The 14,425-nt window shown below is 49.1% G+C and overlaps 1 protein-coding gene across 1 annotated transcript in view; it reads left to right on the plus strand.

Annotated features, from left to right (window-relative positions):
- The window catches only part of LOC144147319 (sodium/calcium exchanger regulatory protein 1-like), a 36,979-nt gene extending 22,781 nt beyond the window's left edge, over window positions 1-14,198 (plus strand). Inside the window, exons 3-4 of the mRNA XM_077679435.1 lie at window positions 11,650-11,748; window positions 14,003-14,198. Of these exons, the coding sequence (XP_077535561.1) occupies window positions 11,650-11,748; window positions 14,003-14,053 (150 nt within the window). The 3' untranslated portion in view covers window positions 14,054-14,198. The remainder of the gene's footprint in view (window positions 1-11,649; window positions 11,749-14,002) is intronic.
- The last annotated feature ends 227 nt before the right edge of the window (window positions 14,199-14,425 follow it).

The raw sequence follows: 14,425 nt of genomic DNA on the forward strand, positions 1-14,425 counted from the left end.
GGTACGTGTACCTCTCATCTGGCATCCTTTTATTATTCTTTGTTCACCTCCGCTTGTATCGGCCGGTTTTGTTCGATTTCAGCGGCAGTCGATTAAGGAGCGAACCGAGGCCACCGAGGGGCTCTCGTAACAATCTGCGCCGGTTCCGCTCCTCCTCGAGCTCTTTTTCCAGCGTCACCAGCAACGAAGCAGTACCCGAGCCCGTTTTCTCCTTTGTGCTCGCGCGACCACCATCCCTTCTTCAACCACCCCGAGAGGCGACGACGCCGGGCTCCGTTTCGTCATCGCGCCGCCGCCTCCCCCCATTCTTCACTGGGTACATTGTGGCGTCGTCATCGTCATCCGGTCTATATATCCTCCCCCGAACAACGCTGCCGGCAGCGCGCATTCCATCGTCGGGGCCAAACACAATGGCTGGCCCCCATAGTTTCTTTTCGCCCTGTCACGGGCGGCTCTTTGAGCTCCAATCTCCGCTCGCTGCGGATCGCCCGGCTTACGTAAGCTTTCCCGAGCGGGACGGTGCGGTGACTGGTTGCGGCAGCGGCCTGGGGATAGGAACGTGCTCTCCGGAACCCTCCTGGTCGTCGTCACCCCCCCCCTTTAAAACTTAAAAAAACAAAACAAAACACTTCAGCCGTTCATAAGAAACTTCCCAGGCCTTTCGTAGTTTTCAAGCCGTCGCGGAGTAGGGAGAAAGGAAGGAAGGAGGGAGAAGGGCCAAGGAGGAAAACGAGGAAGATTGGATTGGATTGGATTGGATTGGATTGAAAGGATGGATCAAATTACCTAACCGTTTCAAATGAACGTCAATAAGCAGTCCTGCGTTAATTTTTTTCTTCGTGTTCTCACCGGGCATTGGTCGTGCAGCGATAGACGCGAGAAGAATGATCATCAAGGTTGCTGCACTGATAAAAAGGAACTGTTCATGAATACCATGCTAGCACGCTGCGGTTGTTCTCTAACCCCTTCCGCTATTTGGATGCACCGTATACGAAATTGGTCGTTTTGTTCATCAAGGGAGACATACAAATACTTGTAACGATTTATTCGAGAACTTTGTTTTTTTTCGTCGAACAAACGCCGAAAGAACTGCAAAAGCTTCCATTTTACAGTTAAGACGACCCCTCGAAGATTTTAAACATTTCATGTGTTATCGGCTTATACGATAACGCAGGACAATGAATTGTGTGCAGTCTCCCCAGGTGCATGGTCCTGGCAGCGTACTCGTGCTGCCGTATGATTGAAAAATAGAGCGCGACTTCGACAACGACACAAAGGAAGAACGACGGGACAAGCGTTCATTTGTGTCGTTGTCCAAGTGGCGCTCTATTTTTCAATCGTATTGCATCAACTTGCCCAACAGCTGTGTTTAATGAAGTTCTGTCTGCCGTATTTTGCGGGCGAGTAGATTATTATGTGGACTTGACAGCCTGCACGTATAGCTGCTGCTGCTTCTCTCGTTGCGTCGTGCCGTTTCCCACACCATATGTGTTCTTCGTCAGTACCACTGTTCTATTGTAGTCAAATCTTCCCGAAGGGAGGAAGTACGGACACAACCGTTTTCTACTACCCTATTTACGACGAGGGGAGTAAAAGAGATAGCGCACGCATACGACCACGTAAAGCGGAATCATGTCTAATCTGAAGGCGCATCGGGCAAGTTGAGCAAGTGGTCGTGAAGACCACGAAAGGTGTTCCCGGGAGGGGGCTTTCCCTAGAGTTTCTTAGTAAGAAACTCTATGGGGGCTTTCTTTCGCGATCCTTTTAATGCCGAGATACCGAGTAGCTCCTCGCTAAATTTAGGCGCGCGCGTTCCGCCGGCCATAGGCGGCAGTCGCATGGTTCCCCGGGGCGCTGTGCTAATCTTTACAACACGTTCGTATTTATGCCCTTCGCCGCTTTACGATTATGCGATAGTAAAGGTGCTCGCTCAATATCTTAGCACTAGATAAGAAAGCATTGCTGCGGTGGTGGTTCGTCAGCCTAGGCCTGTTCCATTGGCGCAGGTAGCTTCGCGCGCGCGGAGACGTTAACGCTTATATCCACCCGGCCATCAGACATGCAACCTGGTGGCAGTAAACAAATTTGTGCCAATTTCTTGATTGATTGATTGATTGTGGGGTTTAACGCGCCGACGCAACGCAGGCGATGAGGCGCGCCGTAGTGGAGGGCTCCGGATTAATTTTGACCACCTGGGGATCTTTATCGTGCGCCGAAATCTCGTACACACGGGCGTTTTTGCTTTTTGCCTCCATCAGAAAAGCGGCCGCCATTTGTGCCAATTTCAACTGCCCGGGAAAGTTTTCTTTCTTAGAAAAAATGGAAAATGTTGGAATTAGTTCTCGCCATTTGTGGGGAGCGTGTTGACCCATATGCAGTAAAAAAAAAATCACGCCATATCCACGGAATGAATGATAAGTGGGGCGAAGCTCGAGAGGGGGAGATCATCGGTAACCGTAACTCTCCCGTGAAAGTTCGCCCATTACATCATTGAGAAAGACGTAAGACTGTGTGCGTACATTGTACAAATCAACTTTTATTTTCGGAGTGAATGCTCCCAGGCCCAGACCTGGTGAAAGACCCCGCGCCATCGAAGACTACCCCGCACCTCTACCACGATTTGTCACGTAGGATGGGACACAACGGTAAAGAAAGAACTTTTATTTAGGGCGAACTTGTGCCCGAACAAGACGAGAGGAAACGAGCGAAGGTCCTTGCGTCTCGTTCGATCTCCGAGAACGACTGCCTGCGTTCGTGGCGTGATCTCTTGCGTGATCTCCCCCTCGCAGTGCACGTGCGCTCGCGCCTCCGTTGGCGAACACGGACAAGCTCGCGCTCCCGGTGCCGAGTTTGCGCTGCCGGTTGCAGCCGGTTCTTGCGCGTGCAACGCGGCCCACTTTGCGACATCTCCGAAAGCATGCGGCGGTCACGTACCACGAGACACAAGGGATGTACAGACCCATGACTTAAGGAGCTTCGCCCCTAAAACAGAACTCGACAGCAGCAGCGCCTCGCAGCACGGCAAGCGATTGTGAAAGCTTTCCAATGCCATCGAAATCGTAGTGGAGCACGGCGGATTCCGAATGGCATTCGAAGCCTCCCATTTGAGTCAAATGGCATTTGGTTCAAACGACATTCATACCCCAGTGTAGCCAGAATATTAGATACAGGAGTTGAAAATGAAGTTTCAGGGTTTCTTCAAGTGCCTATAAATAGCGATTTAGCGCATCGATGGTCTCGAATTAAGTGCCATCGTCGTGTGGTACTGACCATGCACTTGTGGCCTGCTCTTTTTTTCTTTTTCAGGGATTGTAGGTGCACTGAATTCGACAGCAGGGAGAGGGGGTCGTCCCCGCGAGTATTTCCTGATGAAGGGGGGGGGGGGGGAGCAGCGAAATAAATGAACTCTCCCACCACATAGCATCAGGAAAGAGCAGCGGCAGAACGCGTAGGAGACAGATCGAAGACATTCGAAAGCGGTTAAAGCAGAGGGCAAAGCGTCTCCGGCGGCAGGATTGCAGAGCCCTTCGACAACGTAAGGCGAAGCCAGGCGGCTCAGGCGTTCAGCTGGACAACCACGATTTCTCATTCACAACAACGTGCTTAGGTGCGTTCGGATTTGTTTTCTGGTGTCCGGTTTGAAGAAGCCCAGCAGTTCTGTGAGCGAATCATAAAAAGGCAGCAGTGGTCATCCCTCTATTTACTGTAATGTAGTTCCTCCTCCCGTCTCGCCGATAGGAATCGCAATCCTTCCCTTTCAATATCACCTGCTCTTCATTGAGATGCGGATTGGTAAGACGGGCTTACTGATTTTCCATGTGCGTGAATGACAAGGACACGGGATTCCGTCGAACGTACAGCTCCGCCGTAAAATGGCGCGCAAACTCAATTCGTTTTATTTGTTTATTTCGGTAATACTGCCGACCTTTGAAGCAAGGTCCTTGGCAGGAGTGAGCGATACAGTATACAGATGACGCAAGATAGATGAACATGTATCACTGGGGTACGGCCAGCGAACCATACAGCACCTCATACAAAATCAAGCCGGGGAGAAGCAAAATTTCACAACAGGACTGCACAACACAAGAGATAAGCAAGAATAAATGCGTCGTTATCTTCAACGACAAGATAACACACTGACCACATAATTCGCTTTTGAAATAGCATTTTAGAAACCGGCGCAGGACAAGTAGTAGGCGTTGCGGCGCCGTGCGCGCACGACATGATAGTCCAGGAAAAGAACGAACGAGGGGGTGTAAATCAAGTTATTTTTTAACGCTGATAGAAAAGGTTCAAGGGACGCACATTCTACAATGTCTGCTCTTGGCCTATTCCACTCACGAATGGTTCTCGGTTTTTGTTCGGTGGCTGAAGTTCTTGTTTTTTTTTTTTTCGTTGTTTGTATGTTTCGGCCTTGGGACAACGTTGAAACCACGTTTTCTTTTCCCCCTACTTTAATCTTTTTTTTTTTTTTCAGGACCTCCGGTGGGCACATAGAGGTCGTGTTTTTTCCACCGTAAATATGAGTTAACGAGCTTGTTAGCACACGGCGGAGAGCTCAGTTCTGGCCCTGCGTCTTTCTTGACACTGAAAAGATTTGGTGCGAAGTCCAAACGCGTACTTCCGCAATAGCTCATTTCATTGCTTGAGGTCCCTCTCCCGTTGGGAGAGGGGGTAGGAGGTATCCGCAATTGGAATCTGAGTGGATCGTTGGAGTACCGTTTCAGACGATTCTGGCAACCGTGGTTCCTTATGCATGTGACGGCGCAGGAGGGGCTGCGGACTTTGCGCTTCGGTCCCGCCTGGTCTCTGCACGTCCTCGCCATCAGTTATCACCGAAGGTGTACCGCCCTGTGCGTGCCGTATTTGCACGATTCTAACGCGCACCCTTTTTTTTTTATGAAACTATAGGCGGTCAAAAACATGCGGGCATTACAATCTGACTCAACTCTCAAAAACATCGAAACCGACACCAACTCGAAACTGAAACGAAGCAGCTCAGTGAACGTTGGCCAGCCGCATTGCCATCGGTATCAGCCAACCGTGTGCTGATTTATGCTCAGTTGGACATTTTTAGCGAGGCCGTGTCTAGAGTGCCGTCCGACGGTATTATAAGCAGTCCACTATATCGACGTCCACCGGCGTTTTCTAACAAAATTGCCGCGGCTGGCACTACATCGCTCTAGATAATGCAAAGCTAGCCAACCTAACCTAAACATAGCATAAAATGACCTAACGCACACGAAGAAAGCATTTCAAACACCCAAACTAACCTAAGCCATGAAAATTATTGTTGGAGGTAAAGATGAAAAAAAAAAAAAAAAACAAATGAGGCACAAGGCGGTTTCGAACCACCGTCCTTGGGACCAAGAAGCTAAGGCGGATCCTCTACACTACAACGACAGAGGCTTGGGTCGGTGATAGCTTAGTCTTAAATATTCGAATGTCGTCGGACGGCACTCTAGACACTGGGTTTTAGCAATTTTGAGGCGTCACGTCATGGCGTCTGTGCATGGTTAATGGCAATAATACATCTGCGTGGTTGAACCTGCGCCAAGTTGTTTTTGTTGTTTTCCGGGTGTGGATTTCTGCTGCGGGTTACAATCGAGGACGCGTTAGAATCGCGTAAATACGGAACCTCCCCCTTGTGGGCGTCTCCCAGTTATCCGCTAGGAACAAAGCTTATCTGTTTTGTCTGTTCACGGTGTACTTTTAGCACACGGCCCCTCGACCCTGTCAAGGTCGTTGCTTTTGTCAATCCTTGGTGAGCGCGTGCTCGCGAAGTCGGCGAGGTGGGCGTCTTCCGATAACGCTGTTTCTGCCGGCCGTTCACCCGCGACGGCTTTCATTATCGGCAGGCGCCAAGCGACTGTCACGCAGCTTTTCCCCCTAAGTACAAAAGAGGTTGCGCCTTCGAGCACAATGGCTACAAATATTTTAATTGTGTTGCTTTTGAGTGCAGCGTCGCTTTGCTCCTCACATTTTTCGCTGTGGTACTAGATAATCTTTGCGTTATGGATTGGGTTTGCAGACAGCCGCTATCTAGTCTAGCGGCTCGCACTAGAATCGTGGTACTGCACCAGGATTTTTAGTTCATGTGGCGATTGTGTGCCCATACCTTTTACTTGATTTCCTCGTGGTCTATGTGCTCTTTTCTTTATTTTTCGGCGCGGAAAAACGTCCAACTGGACCCTGAATTTTTTGCGAGAATGGTAGCTTTATTTCTGCTGGTTCAACTGGTCCTAGCAAAGCGCTGCAGCAATCTTGGCGTGCGTGTGTGTGCGAGCGCGCATGGAGAGGTAACATGACGGAGAGAGCTGTACCAACAAACATTCCGCACGGACTTGCTGGTTCTCGAACGTTTTTTTTTACTCGCATGCACGCGTAGTGAACTGCAAGGTATGGCCAGGGGTGTGAGGGCTTTGACGCTGTATAGCTCTCTCAGGTGCGGCGAATGAACGACTAAGCGTGCGTGCAGTGTACGTCTTCCAATTCTTCCTCTCAACCTTCAAAACAACTTCTCTCCTGCCGGCCCCCGAAACCTCACTTACCTTTTCCTGCTACTCGGAATCGGGGAGCGAAAGGCAAACACACATTTGTCCCTTTCAGCTAAACGCCGCTTCAGTGGCAGGCAAATTCTCTGGCGGAAACAACGTGGCGTGCCAGGTGCTGATGTGGCGTCTCTCTAGCGGTTCCAGCCACCCGTATAATGCTGGCGGCAGCGTCATAACGTGGTCCTCCTCTTCCTTCTCCTCCTCCTGATGCGTGTACACATTTATCCGCCACCGTGTATACATCATGGCTGCGTAATGCGTCGGTTTGCCTTTTCCTTGTCCCGTTTCGTTGGCTACCTTCGCGTGCCGTCGACAGCGGCTCGAGTAACAGCCGCGTCGTTGGTTCGTCCTGACCGTCGTCTTTCCGTTAACAGCCCGCTAGCGACTCTGCGTGGACTGGCGATGCCCTTGTATACGCCCTTGCCTCGAAAGTGGAGGGGTGCTGGCAGCTCCTCGTCTAAACGAGTTTCCGCCGGTGAAATTAACGTATCTGCTCGGGTGCGTGCGCGTGCGTGCGCGCGAGTAGGGGAGGCGAGGCTCCAATACTCTCGTACAATGTCCAACTGGAATGCGGTAAACCTAACTGTATTCCGATTCAGCGCAGAGTTAAAGCTAGACCTCGAAACGCCGCTGTCGTGTCAGCAGTGGCAGGAATGATTATTTTCGGTGGGCAGAATAATTGGCAGTAACCTAAACATTGGGTGTATGCTTGGTTATAGTACAGCAGGCCGTTTACGTTGCAAAACTACTCGCTTTCGACTACGGTTAAATCTTGCAATAGGGAGCAATTGGCTGGTCGGTGCATGTTCAAACGAGAGGAAACGGCGCGAAAAACGCGACACGAAAAAGACAGCGCCGTGATTGCGTCTCCCAAGTCTCGACTCGTTTTAGGGCTGTTTTCTCGCGTTTTAGACTAAACATTGTTAGCAGAAAGCTAGTCCGGCTTTCTCTAAACTGTGAAGCATTTGAGGAAGGACCCAGAATACTGCGAACGTATTATTCAGCACGCTCGACGGTTAGCACCTCTCCGAAGGAAAAGTGGAGCTCCCGTTGCACGAAAATTCGCCTTGATCCCGCTCGCTTCGTAATTTGTATTACGTGTCGAAAGTCCTTGTGGTGTACTCGAGGGAGTCGACAAACGGGCGCGTGGTATCTTCGCTGATGTTCCTTCGAGTAACGTTCCTTCATTTTTTTCTTTTTAAGGAACGTTTCCGTGACATGGGATCTAAATGAAGTGGTAGAGGAACATCCATGATCGTAAATGATGGGCTCAGTGTCTTAACGTTTGCGCTGCCATGCATGGTGTCGGAGGCTGGATTCCCAGCATTGTCTGTTTTTAAGGCAAAAGCCACGTAAAACGCGAAAAGTGACCGTCGGCGTCAGCGTGAGAGAGAGAGAGAGAGAGAGAGAGAGAGAGAGAGAGAGAGAGAGAGAGAGAGAGAGAGAGAGAGAGAAACTCTTTATTAAAGAGGAAAGTGCAGAGAGGTTTGCCGACATCAGATCGCCGGCATGCTACTCTGCGGGAAAAGGAGGAGAGGGAAAAAGGTAGTAGGTGTAGTGAAGAAAACGAGAGTAGTAATAATGAAAAAAAGAATAAAATATGATCCTTCTTCCGGGTATTGAGTTCAAAGGCTCTTGAGATGGAGGAACGACTACAATTTCGTGGACACACCCATTTCCTGGAGGAATTCGAATAGCGCGGACAAGATTTTGCGCTGAGCGGAGGGAGAGGGCCATGGTCCAAGTACCAATCTTGTGAATGGTTCCACAGTGACCGCCGCTGTAAAGAGAAAATAAGTACACACTTTGGTTTTGGTGGGATTTAGCCCCCGGATTCAAGGAGCAGGGGAAAAGTGCGCTAACTACAGCTCCTACCGGCACTCTGGCAAAATGGAACAAAAATTAGCCGCGTACCATCCCGTGAAAGGTGCGCGTGACAGCACGTGAGTAGGACAGGTGCACGTCGAGGAGAGCTCTGATTGGCGGGGGGGGGGGGGGGGGGAATCTTTTGACGGGAATCTTTTGATTCCCGTCAAAAGACGACGAAACAAAAGCGAAGTAAGACGCAACCACTGTGCAGCAGTGGAGTCTTTGATAATGCCTATCTTTCGCCTTCAAATCATGTGAGCATACTCAAGTGGCCAAGGCATTCTTTTAGAACTGCTCCCCGGTGTACAAGCCTTTGCCAGGAGCTCAAGATAGCTAAGCTAATCCGTTGGCCTCACCGGCTGATAAGCGTCGGCGCCCACCAAAGTTCGTTTTTAGTTCCCTTCGCATGCCACCGCCGTTGCAGTACAACGTCGGTTTGCCGTCGCCGTTGCGTGCGGTTGGGGAAGAGGCCCGGCCGAGTGGCTGCCCGGTAATCTGTGCACTCTCCGTATCAGCGCCAGGCCACGTTCGCGCGTCTGGCGGGAACGCTAGCACCCGGATGTCATCTGTCCGCGCACGCGGCTCTTGAAACTCGAGTGGCCTTTCCTCTTCGGACTTCACGTGCCTGCTGTGAGGCGGCACTCGTCACGTCCCTCGTGTCTCCCGCGACTGATAGGTGTCGCCTCGTCCTGCAACGCCCCCAAGAAGGAGAACGTGTCGAGAAAAGAACAATTGCTTGGGCGGTGGCGAAGCGATCGGGCGTGATGACCATTGTTTAAAAGTGCGCCTCGCGCCGTCTAATCTGGAACTTGTCCCTACTTAGTGCGCGATTGACCGTCTTTCATGGCTTCTTCCGATTACTTGCTTCTTACACCTTATCAGCTCCCAGTAGGGGAAAATACTCATTGAAGGTGGGCAGATTGTTCGCGCTCGGTGTTTTAGCGCCCGCCGCGTTTATCAGATGAATGGAGCTCGGTCGAAGCTTCAAGTGGATCTCTTAAATTCGGTAACCTTGGTTTCTTTTCTTTTTTATTTGCGTTCTGTGAAGTCCGATACGACCATAGCTTTGGAGTCAGACTGAAGTGTTTTATGTCAGAAATGCTGTGAAAGCACCCTTCGTTCCGTCTCAAGTTCATAAAATAGTGCGGTCGCACTTGAACGTCAAATTCTTCTTTTGAGTTCTTTATGGCGCAGAAACTTTTGTCATGTCCTATAAACTTTTATCGGACATACAAAATTTTCTAATTATGAATGGCAGCCTACCATTGTCCCTGAAGAAAGTCTGACCGGTACTCACTTACGGGGCAGAAACTTGGAGGCTCACTAAGAGGGTTCACCTTAAATTGAGAACGACTCAGCGAGCAATAGAACGGATAGGTGTAACATTAAGGGACAAGAAGAGAGCGGAGTGGGTCAGGGAACAAACGCGTGTGAAGGGCATATTAGTAGAAATTAAGAAGAAATGGGCGTGGGCAGGGCATGTAATGCGGAGGCAAGATAACCGTTGGTCATTAAGGGCAGCAGAGTGGATACCTAGAGAAGGCAGGCGTGGCAGGGGGCGGCAGAAAGTTAGGTGGGCAAATGAGATCAAGAAGTTTGCGGGGATAAATTGGTCGTAGTTACACAGCAATGGGATAATTGGAGATCTTGAAGTGGGCGTAGATGGGATGATTGACACCCTAGGAATTTTGACACCCTTCAAAGGTAGCGCAACCTTTAACGACCTTGATCGCCTGTGACAGTACTCCTGTCCCGATGGTCTCCGACGGCCCTAGATGCCGCGTTTTAACATTGGGAACGGTTGACAACACTTCCGGCCGTTACTGCGTTCCATATAGTTTATTTATTTATTTATTTACACGTACTGGTTTTAAGATTCACGAACAAGTATAGCTTACAGTGCATGTCAAGCAAACATATATATAAAAGGAGGAATTGCGCGAGAACACATCATAGTTTACAAGTTCAGTGCACAAAGGGCCAATAACTACGAGGAGAAGCCAGCATTGCTTTTACGCGAAAGATTAAGTCAACACAAAAGAAAATCAGTAATCATTCACGGTTATTGGAGTGGTTTTGATTACTAATAACTTATCGGAAAGCACCATTCTTTGCGATAGTCGCAGTTGCTGCTGGAAGGCCGTTCCAGTCGCGTGATGTTCGTGGAATGAACGAACATGCGTGCGAACGCGTGTGACTCATAGGGATGACAACTTTGTGGACATGATCACAACGTGATGATACGTAGTTTGATGGAGAAATTAGGTTGTTGCTTAATGTGGGATTACAAAATATTTTGTGGAATGAGGAAAGTCTTTTTATTTTGCGACGGGTAACTTAATCAGGTTGATCGAGGCTAGCTTTCGTAGATGATATACTGGCGGCGTTGCGATGAAAGTTGCCGAGAATAAAAGGAGCAGAGTTATTCTGAACCATTTCAAGTCTATTAAGTATGCTTGGTCTGGGTCCCATATCGCCGCTCCATATTGAAGTTTGGTTCTAACTAGTGTTTTATAAAGAAGTAACTTCAGGGAGGAGGGGGCGCCACAGCATAGTTTCGCCTAATGTATCCTAACGTCCGGTTAGCGCTATTTAATGTGATCAATGTGGACATTCCAAGTTAACTTGTCTGATATGTGGACCGCAAGATACCTATAATTGTTTAATACTCGCAATTGTAGTCCTTTAATGAAGTGAGAAGGTATGGTGCTCGGTGTACGTGTTATCCTCATTGCCTTACATTTCGCGATATTTAAATTCATCAGCCAATTTTCGCACCAAGTGGAAATGTTATCTAGGTCTGATTGCAGTGCATGCATGTCATTGTTATCGGTAATTTCTCGAATTAGCAGTAACCCGCCGCGGTGGCTCAGTGGCTAAGGCGTTGCGCTGCTGAGCACGAGGTCGCGGGTTCGATTCCCGGCCGCGGCGGCCGCTTTTCTGATGGAGGCGAAAAGCAAAAACGCCCGTGTGTACGAGATTTCGGCGCACGTTAAAGATCCCCAGGCGGTCAAAATTAATCCGGAGCCCTCCACTACGGCGCGCCTCATCGCCTGCGTTGCGTCGGCGCGTTAAACCCTACAATCAATCAATCAATCAATCAATCAATCAATCAATCAATCAATCAATCAATCAATCGAATTAGCAGTAGTTGAAACGGTGCAGCCTCTGTTACAGAGACTTACCCTTACCCCCGTGTTCTATCTCCTTCCTCTGCTCCCCGCAGTCCCTGGTGACCATGGACGGCAACAAGCTTGTCCAGAAGCAGTTTGGTGACAAGGAGGTCACCATCACCCGCGAGATCAAGGACGGCCACCTCGAAGTGGTGAGTGAGTGAGCGTGCGCGCTCCGCTAATGCGGGTCTACTTCGTAGGCGTCGCGGCACTTGCATCGATAGCGACCGCTGCCAAAAAAAAAATCAGCAATCGTCAAGTTAACTGTCGTCAAATTAAGTCATTACTACCGCCTAAAACTAGCTGCTGCGAAATTTTATTCACCGGAGTGTCGAAAACCTACACATTATCGCCCGTTATTTTCAAACACCGAGTGGATGTTACACACTGCTCATGGTACGAGTCGTCCCCCGATTGGCGCTGACAGGGAAGGGGGATTTTATGTCAGGTTTCCGCCCGTAGCAGCGCGGAGAGAGGCTGAGCCCCGAATTCAACAACAAAAAACATTTGTACACACTGCTGGGCAAGATCGAACCTCGTTATAACGAGGTAGTATTGGGACAGTAATTTACTTTTACAACGAATATCGGATGTAACGAACTAGAGATAAAAATCTGTTCAAACCGATTTTTAGCTTTATCCATCTCATCTTATAACCAACTATCAAACAAGGTAACCCTTATATTTCTCCTTGCGGCATTTCGAGCTTCATGAAGCAGAACATGAAACGGGGAATTACCATAATAAGGGCCATTTGACAAAAAAAGCCAGCGTTCCTATTTTATCGAGGAAGGATATGATCTTTGTGTGGCGGCTATTCACAGCACTCAGCAGGATGAAGTTCTGCAGTGTCCACGAACAGAGGGGCCTTTACTACTGGTGCTGTTTCGGACGCTGGGAGTTTTTCTAAATAACTTATCGGCCTACAGGTCAAATGTTTCTTCGTTGTATCCGATAGTAGCCGCGGCTCTGTTTCACTTTCGTTATAAAAGAATAATTGTCATAGATATGAAACGTGACCAACGAAAGTTCGTATTTAGTTCGCTATAGCCGATAATTCGCTCTATCAGTTTTCGTTATAACGAGGTTCGACTGTACCAACTCACAAACATCTTTTGGCAACATGGCGAGTTCGGCATCAAGCCGTTTTGTCGAGTTCGAAGTTACGCTTGGGGAATCTATACTCGGTTACAACTCAAGAACGGCATCACCTCATGTAGTGTATCGCTCCGCCAAAGCGCCGGACCCGTGACGTCAGTGCGCGCGCGTTTTGAAAGGGGTTTGCTATAAATGCGTGATATCGTCTGCCTTGTCTCACGCAGTTTGTTTGTCGTCACTGGATTCCTTTATACGCATATTAAGTCCAAAAAATCCCGGGAACGGCTCACGCCATGTTCAAAATATTCCCAGTAACGCCCTACTTGCGCCGAGCGGGGAAACATCCGGCTACGGTGATGAGGCACAGCGGCAACTTCCGGTGCCGTTCTTAAGTTGTTACCGACGTTCCGCTGCTTCAAATGGCGTGTTTCAAACGCCAGCCGCCGTTGTCAATCGAAATGCGCTGGTACTTATATATAGTTTTAGATTAATTGTGGGTTCCTCCTTGTTATCGTCCCGCTTACTCCTTAACCTAAACTTGGGTATGCCGCACCAATTTGGGGCCAACACACCAAATTACTAACGGAAGCACTTGAAGCGGTTCAGAACCGTGCAGCTCGTTTTATTTCTGGTAATTATAGCCGTCTAGCTAGTGTCACCGCAATGAAAAATGCATTATCACTACCCAATCTTGCCATGCGCCGCAAGGCAGCACGTCTTTGCCTATTCTTTAAAATTTAGCACCAGAACACAGACCTAAAAAATGCACTACTTCACGACGCATTGATCATTCTCGCAAGGTTGGCATTCCGCGCTGTCGCACTGCTGCATATTCGAATTCATTTATTCCCAACACAGCATCAGAGTGCGCACCTAGCAGTATCAATTGCGCTTATCAAAGATTTTGATGAATTCAAAAGACGTTTGAATGACCTGTATTCTATCGGCTGAGTGAATTATTTCATTCCATGTGCACTGTTTCATATATTCCGCTACTGTACTTTCTCTTGTAATTCTTTTTCATGGGTCATCTGTTCACTGTAGCATTTACACTGTCATTGTCATATCGTATTTGTTTTTGGTACGGGTATCATTACGAGTATCAACACGCTGACACGCTTACAGATTTTTGGCTGTATCACTATCTTTTTTACTTTGCCTTGTACACGCGTTGCCAAGTTGTCTTATGTTTGTCATCTTTTGTTTGTGTTGTACTGCTCATGTACCACTCCCCTCATTATTCCCCTTAGCGCCATGAGGGTATCTTGAATGAATAAATAAATAAACCTCGTCGCTTTCTCCCGCCAGACCTGCGCCCTGGAAGGCGTGACCGCTGTGCGCAAGTACCTGAAGGAGTGAGTTCGGATCTCACGCGCTCACCGCCGCCGCATCGGGGGCCCGCCCGGACGCGGAGGGCTGAGCCCACCGCCGTTCGGGGACGGACCGTCGTTGCCCGGCGTCGGCCGCCTGCCGCGCCCTGGGCGCGGAGGGACCACAACGAAGTCAGTGTGCGCCCGTGACAATGAGCCCGAGTTCGCCGCGCCCGAACCAAGTTTCTGCCCAAAGACTTTTTTTTCACTATTACGCTTCCCACGTCGTGTTTCTTCCTCCCCTGCTGTACCTGTGTATAGGTGGTTCCATGTATCGGATTGAAAAATGACCCTTTCGAAGTCCTTGTTGGCAATTTAGTGGGGAAACAGTACCCAATTGATTATCTACTTTAATTATCTT

This window comes from Haemaphysalis longicornis, unplaced genomic scaffold (assembly GCF_048455015.1).
Source record: "Haemaphysalis longicornis isolate Haplotype H1 unplaced genomic scaffold, Haemaphysalis longicornis Haplotype H1 scaffold_7, whole genome shotgun sequence".
Lineage (NCBI taxonomy): Eukaryota > Metazoa > Arthropoda > Arachnida > Ixodida > Ixodidae > Haemaphysalis > Haemaphysalis longicornis.